The 11,180-nt window shown below is 46.2% G+C and overlaps 3 protein-coding genes across 4 annotated transcripts; 1 reads left to right on the forward strand and 2 right to left on the reverse strand.

Moving 5' to 3' along the window:
• Positions 1–949: 949 nt before the first annotated feature.
• On the reverse strand, positions 950–1,543 carry LOC132259164 (uncharacterized protein KIAA1143 homolog). Its single transcript, XM_059756715.1, has 3 exons — positions 1,439–1,543; positions 1,238–1,373; positions 950–1,125 (listed from the first exon to the last, which is right to left on the reverse strand). The coding sequence occupies exons 1-3, from the start codon at positions 1,541–1,543 to the stop codon at positions 950–952; spliced, it is 417 nt and encodes a 138-aa protein (XP_059612698.1).
• Positions 1,544–2,023: 480 nt separating this feature from the next.
• On the reverse strand, positions 2,024–6,408 carry LOC132260328 (potassium voltage-gated channel protein Shal). Its single transcript, XM_059758370.1, has 5 exons — positions 6,044–6,408; positions 4,370–5,445; positions 3,588–3,776; positions 3,377–3,529; positions 2,024–2,663 (listed from the first exon to the last, which is right to left on the reverse strand). Exons 1-5 carry the CDS (start codon positions 6,243–6,245, stop codon positions 2,634–2,636), a joined length of 1,650 nt encoding a protein of 549 aa, XP_059614353.1. The 5' UTR covers positions 6,246–6,408; the 3' UTR covers positions 2,024–2,633.
• Positions 6,409–6,833: 425 nt separating this feature from the next.
• Positions 6,834–11,074, forward strand: LOC132260873 (dosage compensation regulator). 2 transcript variants are annotated; one of them, XM_059759258.1, is made up of 4 exons: positions 6,834–6,991; positions 7,053–7,563; positions 7,907–8,080; positions 8,141–11,074. In XM_059759258.1, exons 1-4 carry the CDS (start codon positions 6,907–6,909, stop codon positions 11,055–11,057), a joined length of 3,687 nt encoding a protein of 1,228 aa, XP_059615241.1. In that variant the 5' UTR covers positions 6,834–6,906; the 3' UTR covers positions 11,058–11,074. The 2 variants fall into 2 exon arrangements, with proteins under 2 accessions (XP_059615241.1, XP_059615242.1); XM_059759259.1 differs by lacking the exon at positions 6,834–6,991 and having other exon boundaries at positions 7,516–7,842.
• The last annotated feature ends 106 nt before the right edge of the window (positions 11,075–11,180 follow it).

Consider the following 11,180-nt stretch of genomic DNA (forward strand, 5'->3'; position numbering starts at 1 on the left):
CGCTCTCCGCTCAACCGTCCGCCAGCGGCTTCCCCTCCGATTGACAATGGTTCGGCCCAAGTTTCATTTTGCCTATGTGGCCACTCCGCACGCCTCTCCGCCTCCCGCTGCAGCCCCACAAGCTCGCCGCGACTTCACCACGGCGACACCAAAGAGCGCAGCACCCCCTCGGGAAACCCCCGAACATCCCCCATACGGTGGCCCCGCGCGTGATTCGCGCTCCCGGATTGCCCAGCGCATGAGACTCTTCTTTGTCTCTGAGCGAGCACAATGGCCTCATTCCTGCGAGGCCCTGCGAGCTTTCCCATCAACCCACTTTGTCAGAGCCTCTTCGGTGTAGTCAACAATTTACGACTCTTCCCATCTCGCTCTGGCCCTCCCGTTCTCCGAGAAGGTAGTCCGAAGAAATCCACTCTGCGTAGTGGTGGGCCAGTATATAGGGAAATATATACAGCACACACACACACACACCCACCCAGCCCGAGTACCCGTCTCGGAGCCGTGATGATGAAAAGCCCACTTCGCTATGTATACATAAGGCTTGGATGCGGCGCCTTCGTGTTGGTGATTTGGCGTTATGTAATCGCGAAAGGAGTACATAGAGGGAAAATGGTGTAACCTTCCAATGATTCACCTTCCATCATCTTCCCGGAAAGCTTCGCACCGCCCTCAACCCACTGAATCACTTTTTTGGCCAACATCGGTGCATTGAGATCTCTATGAGCGGACGCCTGGTGGATTGGAAAGAAGTCTCTGACGAGCGTCTTCCCATCTCGAAAAGTCGATCTTGAAATTTAACTATCAATCCACACCAAACTACCTAACAAAATCCACTATCAGAACACATCTACTCCTTCTGGAAGCGCCCCAAACAGCAACATCTTCTCTAGGGGTAGCTTTTCTCCCTATACAAACACATATCCAACCAACAAGTTTCCAAAGCTCTTACCTAAACGCTCTCTTCGTCTTCCTCCTCTTCGTTGAACGACAACTTTGGCTTCTCTGCCTTTTTCTTGTCTCCCTTCGAATGCTCGGAATCCTTATCCTTGCCGGATGTTGAGCTTTTACTTTTGCTTCCCTTGAAGATGATCCTCTGTGACAAATCCGCTGGTTTCTCAGCCTCCTCTGTAAATACACATGGGCAAAATAGTAAATATCTCGTACCCAAATAAAAGCTAACAGTATGAAATATGAATGAGAAATAATATGAAAAACCAGCGTGGAAAAGTCAACGAACCTTTCAGGAGCTTTTGCTGTTCACGCTCAGCTTCGTCAGCCGTTAAATCGCCCGGCTTCAGTACAACAACTTGTGGTTTCTCCTCGTTGACCTCTGAGTCGGAATCTGACTCCTCAAAGTGCTCCAAACGTTGTCTCTGCAACCAGAAAAACCATTGTGCAAACCGAAGGATTCCCAGGAGCCGGAAAAGAAAAATCCTACCTTGGTTTCAACGGTGGGACCCTCGCGATAGCCAATACTCTCCTTAATTCTCTTCAAAAAACTGGGATCTTCAGGCTTGTTGAACACTATATTGCGTTTAGACATTGCACGGGGGCACCGAAGAGGGTCTCAGAACATTTCAGCGGCAGACAATTCCACCCACTTTGAGGTTATTTCACAATATTGCATAAATCTCAGCAGCGCTTGCGATATCTCTCAATATTACTCTGGAAAGCTGAATAAAAGACCCCAAATCACACTTTTAGGGACAATGCCACCGGAAAATCCCGATATATCCTCGTAAAATTGAAGAAAAACAAAGCGAAAGATCGCAATCGCACATACACTGATTGATGACTGACATTTCGACATGCGCGCGCGCATGAACGCATCCCATCGACTGGGGTTGCTATAATTTCATCGATTTGCTTTTCCTGCAGAGAAAAAGAAGCGGGAAACTTCCATGGTTGCTGTTATCGGAAAGCATTCGTGCAAATCTCTTCAGTTCGTGCGGGAAGTTTAACCGTGGACGACAGAAACTCAGCCAATAAAAAGAACGTGGAGAAAAAGTCTCTTCAATTGTTTTTTAGTCGATTATTTAATGATCTAATAAATTTCTGAACATTTTTTTTTATAAACATAATAACTAATTTTACAATTTGTGTTTGGTATTTCGTTTGTTAAAAAGAGGTTGGCTGTTTGTATAATAATTAATGAGGGGATGCACATAAATAATTGAAAGACTGATGCTGATTCTATGATAACCACGATAACATAATTGAAAATTTTGATTTTTAAGTTACTACAATTGTAATTGCATAATTGCAGATCTCTCTATATTTAACATATTGATTTTCCTCTTTACAATCCTTGATAACTTGAGTATTTCATTTTCACGTCCAACAAACACACAGACACTGTGAGAAAAACTGAGCAGCTAATTTCCAAAACGAGAGGTTTTGAGACAAAATGATAGTCGATAAGCCAATTTAAATGCAATGGTGTTTTCTGCGAGTGCAGTCCTGGTGGAACACTTGTTGGCACTTTTTTCCCGTCTCAGGCTGCGTCCTATTTGAGTATTCTCCGATTGCAGCTGGTCCGTCTTCTCTGTGTCACCAGCTAGGGTGTGTCGCATCAAATGGGGTATAATTTTGTCTTTTTTCCTCTCAATACGCTCGATTTTGATTTGATATTCCTACATATTTCTTCTACATCTTTGGCATGGCTTTAAATTTTTTTTCCATATTTTAAATTTTGCAAGAAATTGTAAAATCGAAATTTGAGCAATAAAAATTAAAGCGTGAGGTTTTTTTTGGGGGGCGGGAGAAAAAGAAAAAACAAAGGTTTGTATGAGTGAATTGACTAAACTTAGACTAAATACGCAACGATAGGATGAAGGAATAGTGGTGAAATATGGATGAGAAACACTGAAGAAATAGTAAGAGATTATGTGGCTAATTCTCGAAAACCGTTTTGCAAGATGCATTTTAAATTAAATTCTTCAACAATAAAAATATAAAACCCTGGAAGAATGGTAATGCATGATATGTGCTGCCCTATAAGTGCATGTTGGACAGGATCACGAATCTTGGGCATGAGTGCAGTTTAGCGTCCTCGGATTTCAACCATTAACTTAGGATATAATTCATTTATGATGTCACGAGTTCTCCGCCAATCAGGTCGATTGGGAATCTACCTGTTTCCCGATAACTTTGAACGCTTAGAACACAAAGTTAGTAAAGTTTAGAGAATATATATTTAAGTGGTTAGTACTAGTGTAAAGTATTGGACGGTTTCTCTCACAATATCTTCATGACAGGGTATTATACTTTTATTTGAAGTACGTAATATTGCAAGCCTTAAGTTAAATTTTACAGACTTTCGAGAATCTATGCCGCAATTTGAGAAACAGTTCAATGCACAAGCAAGGACTTATACCTGGTATCGCTGAAAGCAGCAGCGGCCACAGCAAGACTGGAGCAATCCTGCTGTGCTGTTGGTGGAATGCGCTGGACTGGCCATTGGCGACGGTGAGCCTGCTCTCTTGGGTGCACCGTTGTAGGAATTCTCCAGCTCTACGAATTCTCTATCCTGGAAGGATTTATTGCTTGTTCATAGTTCGATATCAAGGATTTTACAGCAAACTTACTGTGGTCTTCTCAAGACAGCGCAGAAGATGATGGTGCTGCATCTCAAACATGTCTTCTTCACGCATATTGTCATCCAGCTCAATGCCGCTTTCTTGTGCTGCCAAGCGCGCTTCGGCAGCTTTCTTCTTACTTACGAACGCTGCTCCTGAAGAAGCCTTGGCAATCCTAATACGCGCCAGACGTGCTTTCTGTAAAATGTTTTACAGACGGATAAGTGCAATTTGTTTAGACAAATATGTGAATTCCCATTCTGCCGTTCGTAGTGCATATGAGATTCCAGAAAACTAATAATAGAACTAACAATAGATAGAAAATAAACAGAGAGAGAAAGTAAATGCATACAACTAGAAAGTGTTCGTCACAAGAAATAATAATATAGAAGAATGAAAAGATTATACTGGAAAGTGCTGAAGGAAAAAGAATGAAAAATCCCAAATAGACTCGTAAACTTAACTTTTGAACTTCTTGAACTGCATTATTAATTCAAAATTTAACCCAAAATTACTTATAGGAAACCGATAATAGAAAAATATATTATTTTAACGAATGAAGCAAGAAATCCATGAAGAGTTGCCAAAAATATACCTCAACCACTGCAAATCAACGGATGAATGTAAAATTTCTTTATTACCAAACTGCAAATATCCAATTTTACTTGCTTCTGTGCAAAACTGGATAATGCAAGGTAGAGAAAGAAGAGTCTGTTTGGAATGTAAGTATCTTGGGTATCTATTGTGGTGCAAGTTATTCGAGGTGGAAAGAGTTCACATAAATGGCGTACCCTCTGGGCCTTCCTCTTATCGGCGCGCTGATTTTGATGGTAGATACGCGAGAAGTTAGACACAATAACGGGCACGGGTAGCGCGATCACGAGGACACCACTGAGCGAGCAAACGCCACCGACGATCTTTCCGGCAATCGTCTCGGGCACCATGTCTCCATATCCAAGTGTAGTCATCGTGACGATGGTATACCAGAAGGCGGCAGGGATGGATGTGAAGTTAGTTCCATCGACATTTTTCTCAGCGTAGAACATCACCGTAGCGAAAATAATGATGGCCATGGCGAGTGAGAAAACGAGAAAACCAAGTTCACTGGCGCAGGACTTGAGTGTATAGCCCAGGATACGTAAACCCTGGGAGTGGCGGGAGAATTTGAAGATACGAAACACCCGGAAGACGCGCAGGGTTACAAATGCACCAGATACATCGTCATTGTCCGTGATGCCGAGTCCAATGTAGTATGGTAGAATGGCTACCACGTCGATGATACTCATTACACTGCGTACAAACTTGCAGCGATCGGGCGCCGCAAAGAGACGCAACAAGTACTCAGCTGTGAAGATCATCACACAGGCCGTATCTAGGCAAAAGAAAACAATTTTGTAGCGTTCACCGCATGGTAGTGTGCCAGCATGTCCTGGGCGCCGACCGCACGGCACCGTTTCCACTACGTTCGCCATCACGGACACGGCAATGAAGAATCCGGTGACATAATAAAACACCAGCGCGGCCGTCGAAGTGTGCGGATTTTCAAAAGCTCGCCACATTTTCTGACGAATGTTTGTCAGTTGCTGAAGATTGTGGTCGCCATTCTCAGAAAGCTTATCGTCCATCAATCGTTCCGCATTTTCGCGCTTTCGATCACGGTAGTCTTCATAGCAGCAGTCACCAATAACGTCGGGCAGGATTCCAAAGAAGGCTAGCTCCTCGTCATAGCTCGTGAGACACTCGTGCTTTGGGTAATGCAGCTTTCCCGTACGATAGTAATTAAGTATATGACGAAAAATGTCTGGATCCCGATCAAAAAAGTACTCTCCGCTCTCTTCGTCATAGAAGAACTCTCGTTCATTTGAGCCTGAAAAGAGAAGTGACTACCAAGGTGATCACCAATGTATTGGAGGGAGAGAAAGTGAGTATAAAATAATCTAGTATAATCATAAATACGAATTTTCATAACATCCAGCTCAAAAATCTTATATCGTGACGGATAGCGTTATATCATTTTATAAGCGAAAACTTAATAATCTCTCTGTGTTTAATTAATTCAATCGACACCATCTGCATTGTCCAAAAATTTTGATGCAAGTTCTCAGGCTAGTTCACGTATTGGCGCATATCACTGCCATAATTGATTTTTGAAAAACAGTATGAAATCTCGCTTGCAAATTTTTCAGTGATTTTTGCAAAAATTTAGGAGTCACCTTATTCTGTAGACTCTACTTCTTTTAACAAATTGAATAACCCTAAAGGATTTGTTTCCTCTAAATTTTATGTGAAGACTGCAAATCTTTTATCTTGAAGAAAATAACCACTGAAAGGCATCTTTGAAAGCTTTTCAAATCCGCCACCCCAAATCGATGGCAGCGCCGTGCATCATTCAATCGAGGCCAAGACTGAGGCCACTGAGGCATTTGAATGAAAATTTTGGACAATGCTTCCGGATTGGGGTTTACCTAACAGAGTGTCAGGATATTTCTCGAGTGTGTTGCGCCAAGTCTCAAAGCGACGGCCAGAGACATTGATAATGAGCTTCTCGTCGTCTGACTTGCGGCGGTCCTTGGGAATTGGTGGCGGGGGCAAAGGGTGGGTTGCAATTGGAACCCACCCAATGGCCGCCGCCCTGGCGAAGGGTAGCCAAGCGGCGACCGAGGCCATACTGTGCGGTGCAATTTTCTTTTCTTATCGACGCCTACACATGCAACACAACCACTGGTGTCACTCTCTAATCACTGCAATCTTTACAGCTTCACGGAACGACGGACTTCATGGTACAACTCTAATTGGATTTTTCAAGCACCGCACATGCGCTCCGGAACTATTTGGCGCGCACATGCGCTCCTGAACTACCAGACGCCATCTATGGGTAATTTATGGTGTACATTTTATGCGCAAGCGCGTTTCAAGACTGTTTTCGTTTGGCGCCTTTTCCTGCAGAAGGCATTTCAAAATACAATGAGAGATAATTATAAATTGTCTGCCAACAATTAAAGTTCTAAAAACATATCTAACAGAACACTGAAGAGTCAGAAAACTCACTTTTTCTCAACTTTCCTCACATTATCATCCCTTCTTGTACAGGAATCAGATCCACAAATTGGATGAGACACGTTGGTTGGCACACGTTGTATGCATAGACTGCGGCTAGAAGCTGCATGCGGTGCGCATATACGCAACTCATCGAGTAGGGTTGCTATAATTTCATCGATTATCATTACTGCAGAAAAATAAAGTCTAGTCGGCTTTCTTGATTGGTTTTCGCTAAATATCCCTGTAATTCACTTCAGCCGGCATTCCTCGTGTTGTTGGGAAGTGAAGAATGGCTACTGACATCAAGTCTTTCTTGCACCAATGGTGCTCCAAGGAGAAATTGCTGAACCCCACCTATGATATCCGGCCGACAGGTATAACTTCATTTTTACCCTTTATGCTTGGGAAAAACACTCAAACATTGCTTTATTCCAGGTCCGAAACATCGCCAGAGGTTCCTATGTGAGATCCGCGTTCAGGGCATACCTTATGTGGGCGCCGGAAACTCAACCAACAAGAAGGATGCGGAGAAGAATGCCTCTCGTGATTTCGTCAACTACTTGATTCGGTTGGGGAGGATTTCTGGGACAGATGTGCCTACTGAAGCTATGGACGGCGACGCTATCCCTCGAGCCGATCCGGGAGTGATGGGTGGGAACAAGTTAGCGCAAGCCAATGTTTTCCAAGGCGGAATGGGTCCGTCTGACTTGGGCCAAGCCTATAGACCTATTCATCAGGAAGACGAGCGTCATTATGGGCCGACATCGTATCTGGATCGCGCTGAGCAGCAGCTGAAGATGGAGGAGGCGGAATCTCTGGACGTAAATGCCGCCATTCACGGCAATTGGACAATTGAGAATGCCAAATCGAAGCTGAGTCAGTTCCTGCAGATGCACAAGCTTCAGGGAAACTACAAGTACACTCCGGTTGGGCCTGATCACTCCAGGTTTGTAGACCTTCTATTCTGTCTCTCAGTGGCTTCTGCTACAGTCTTCCGGCAACTCGAGATATCTGGAAAGTGGGAAAGTGCAATTGGGAGTATCTGTGGCATGCAAACAGTTTATGCATGGTTGTATGTTCAGGGAATGGCGCAGAGAACATTCCCTGTACAGACATAAGAGAGAAGGAGATGCCACATGTAACTCCTGCTATTGATTGCCTTTCAATATCTGAGAGAGTGAATAGAACTGCCGAAAGACTGTGCCAGGATCTGCTGCAATCTGTGGTGAGTTGAATGACTTTAATGTGTATGAATGCATATTGATAATGATAACATGCAATGATTGTAGGAGTTTCATGGCGGAATTGACGATTTACGTGAAGCAACTGGGACGGTCGATTACTGGACGGGAGACTGGATCCAATAAGCAGTCGGCGAGCAAATCCTGCGCTCTATCGCTAGTTCGACAACTCTTCCATCTGGGAGTCATTGAGGCGTTTACTGGAAGCCTCAAGACTGTTAAGTGAGTATTTGTGTGGCCTTTTTTCAGCCAATTAACTAATAAATGTGACCGAAATTGTAGGAACGATGATCAGATGAAACCCTATCCGGTGTGTATCAGTCAGGAATTGGAGGAGAAGATTTCATCGTGTCTCCATGGACTCAATATTCAGCCTGTGAATCCTAATGCTATGCCACGTGTGAAGCTGGAAGATGGCACTAATCAGCCTGTCAGTCTGCTGATCCCTTCCAATGAACCGCGAGTGGATCGCATGAATTTGCCACCTCAGCCGGGCTCTGTGATCTCTTGGTCACCACCGCAACCCAACTGGAATCCTTGGCTGGCGTGTAACATCGACGAAGGCTATCTGGCCACGGCGAGTCTTGACCAATTGAGTGATGATCTATCTAACAGTGACCGCGATCGTCGGATGAATGACACGCAGCTCCAACAGATGATGATGCAGCGAGAGAAGCTCCCAATCTCGGCCATGAGGAATGAGATCATGGCGGCTATCAACGAGAATCCCGTGGTGATTATTCGTGGGAACACAGGATGTGGCAAGACGACACAAATCGCTCAGTTCATCCTGGAGGATTATGTGAAATCTGGTCAGGGTGCGTGGTGCAACGTGTGCGTGACTCAACCGCGCAGAATTAGTGCGATAAGCGTGTCAGAGCGCATTGCCAATGAGAGGAATGAGAATCTGGGTGAATCCGTGGGATACTCAGTGAGATTTGAGTCGATTATTCCACGACCGTACGGATCGATTCTCTTTTGCACAATAGGGGTGCTGCTGAGGAAGCTCGAGGCGGGCCTCAGAGGAGTGTCTCACGTGATTGTGGATGAGATACACGAGAGAGATGTGAACAGTGACTTCCTCATGGTGGTGCTGCGTGACATGGTGCACACATACCCAGATTTGAGGGTGATTCTCATGTCGGCGACAATAGACACCACACTTTTCTCCGAGTACTACGGACGATGTCCTGTAATTGAGGTTCCGGGCAGGGCGTATCCCGTGGAGCAATACTTCCTGGAAGACTGCATTGAAATGACTAACTTTAAGCCCTCGCCGGACAGTCGGAAGCGGCGCAAGGACGACGACGGGGATGACGCGCCGGCGAGCGAGGAGGCGGAGAAGAACTTGAATGCGGATGTGGAATCGCAATACTCGCCGAACACGAAGAGTGTCATGGCTCAGATGTCCGAATCTGAGGTGAGCTTTGAATTGGTGGAGGCGATTTTGATGCACGTGAATAAGATTGGCGTTCCTGGAGCTGTGCTGATCTTTCTGCCGGGATGGAATTTGATATTTGCTCTGATGAAGTTCCTGCAGAGCACTCAGGAGTTTGGCACGCCACGATATCGCATCCTGCCATGTCACTCGCAAATCCCGCGCGAGGATCAGCGGAAGGTGTTTGAGCCAGTGCCTGAGGGCGTGCGGAAGATCATTCTGTCGACAAATATTGCCGAGACCAGCATCACTATTGATGACATCGTGTATGTCGTGGACATTTGCAAGGCGCGGATGAAACTCTTCACATCCCACAATAATCTTATCAGTTATGCGACTGTGTGGGCGAGCAGGACGAATCTGGAGCAGAGGAAAGGCCGCGCAGGACGCGTTCGCCCAGGAATGTGCTTCACGCTCTGCTCCAAGGCGCGCTTTAAGAATCTGGAGGAACATCTCACGCCCGAGATGTTCAGAACGCCACTGCATGAATTGGCGTTGAGTATTAAATTGCTACGTTTGGGATCAATTGGGCAGTTCCTGTCCAAGGCCATTGAACCTCCGCCTTTGGATGCTGTAATCGAAGCTGAGGTGCTGCTCAGAGAGATGAAGTGTCTCGATGTGGAAGACAATTTGACACCGCTGGGAAGAATTCTGGCCAAGTTGCCGATTGAGCCTCGCCTGGGGAAGATGATGATTCTGGGATGTGTGTTTCTCGTCGGAGAGCCTCTGTCGGCCATGGCGGCATTCTCCAGCACCTTCTCGGAAGTGTTCTCCCTGGAGATGGGCCACAGGCGCCTCAGCAATCACCAACGAGCTCTGGGCGGCATTAAGCATTCTGACCACGTCGCCATGTTGGTAGCGTCGCAGATGTGGAACGGCGCTCGGGTGAAGGGCGAGGAGGCGGAGAAGAACTTCTGCGAGTGGAAAGGACTGCAGCAGCCTACGATGCGCGTGATGCACGAGGCGAAGAGGCAGTTGATGGATTTGCTGCAACAGACGGGATTTCCCGAGGAGTGCATTCTGGATTATCGCGTGAATGCTAATGTTCCAGATCCCACACTCGATGTGGCCACTGGACTGCTCTGCGTGGGCTTATATCCCAATGTGTGCTTTCACAAGGAGAAGAGGAAGGTCCTGACCACAGAAAGCAAGGCGGCACTCATTCACAAGACATCTGTGAACTGCACGAATCTTCAGTGCACTTTCCCATATCCGTTCTTCGTGTTTGGAGAGAAGATCCGGACCAAGGCTGTTTCCTGCAAGCAGATGACAATGGTGTCGCCCATTCACATTCTCCTCTTTGCCTCTCGCAAGATTGACTTGGTGGACGAGAAAACTGTTAGGATTGACAACTGGCTGAACTTTGAGATGAGCCCGCGCCAGGCGAGTCTGATTTGTGCCCTGCGTCCTGTTGTTGAAAGTCTCGTGGTGAGGGCTTCTGAGTGCCCAGACGATGTGCTGCAGCAGGAAGAGGCTTACGGGGATGCCATAGCAGTGATAAAGGATCTCTGCGTCATGGAGGCTGGAGATCATGGCATTGAGCGCGACAAAGGAATTTTGCCGCAAGGATTTGGACCTCGTCAGAGGGATGGAGACGGCGGACCGCCCAACAAATTCTTCCGGGGCAGCGGAGGTGGGGGTTACATGGGCGGCCGGGGAAGCGGAGGAGGCTATGGTGGATATGGTGGATACGGTGGCTTCCGGCGAGGCTTTGGAGGGTATCGTGGTGGATTCCGAGGAGGATTCCGTGGCGGCCGTTAAGCTATAACATTCAAACAGTGTTAGGTTGCGTATATCTCAACGACGGTTTTCAAAGAGCGCTTGACAGCGGAAGCCGGAAAACAGTTGGGAATCCGCTAATTCTTGCAAAAACTCTTCACCCGG

The sequence above is a fragment of the Phlebotomus argentipes genome, unplaced genomic scaffold (genome assembly GCF_947086385.1).
Source record: "Phlebotomus argentipes unplaced genomic scaffold, Phlebotomus argentipes genome assembly scaffold_18, whole genome shotgun sequence".
Taxonomy (NCBI): domain Eukaryota; kingdom Metazoa; phylum Arthropoda; class Insecta; order Diptera; family Psychodidae; genus Phlebotomus; species Phlebotomus argentipes.

Coding starts and splice junctions, on each gene's coding strand:
- LOC132259164 (XM_059756715.1), bottom strand. CDS start 1,543: ATGTCTAAACGCAATATAGTGTTCAACAAGCCTGAAGATCCCAGTTTT. Junction 1,374..1,438: donor GTCCCACCGTTGAAACCAAG/GTAGGATTTTTC, acceptor TTCTGGTTGCAG/AGACAACGTTTGGAGCACTT. Junction 1,126..1,237: donor ACAGCAAAAGCTCCTGAAAG/GTTCGTTGACTT, acceptor GTGTATTTACAG/AGGAGGCTGAGAAACCAGCG.
- LOC132260328 (XM_059758370.1), bottom strand. CDS start 6,245: ATGGCCTCGGTCGCCGCTTGGCTACCCTTCGCCAGGGCGGCGGCCATT. Junction 5,446..6,043: donor ATATCCTGACACTCTGTTAG/GTAAACCCCAAT, acceptor TTCTCTTTTCAG/GCTCAAATGAACGAGAGTTC. Junction 3,530..3,587: donor GCTGTCTTGAGAAGACCACA/GTAAGTTTGCTG, acceptor AAATCCTTCCAG/GATAGAGAATTCGTAGAGCT.
- LOC132260873 (XM_059759258.1), top strand. CDS start 6,907: ATGGCTACTGACATCAAGTCTTTCTTGCACCAATGGTGCTCCAAGGAG. Junction 6,992..7,052: donor CTATGATATCCGGCCGACAG/GTATAACTTCAT, acceptor GCTTTATTCCAG/GTCCGAAACATCGCCAGAGG. Junction 8,081..8,140: donor GGAAGCCTCAAGACTGTTAA/GTGAGTATTTGT, acceptor CCGAAATTGTAG/GAACGATGATCAGATGAAAC.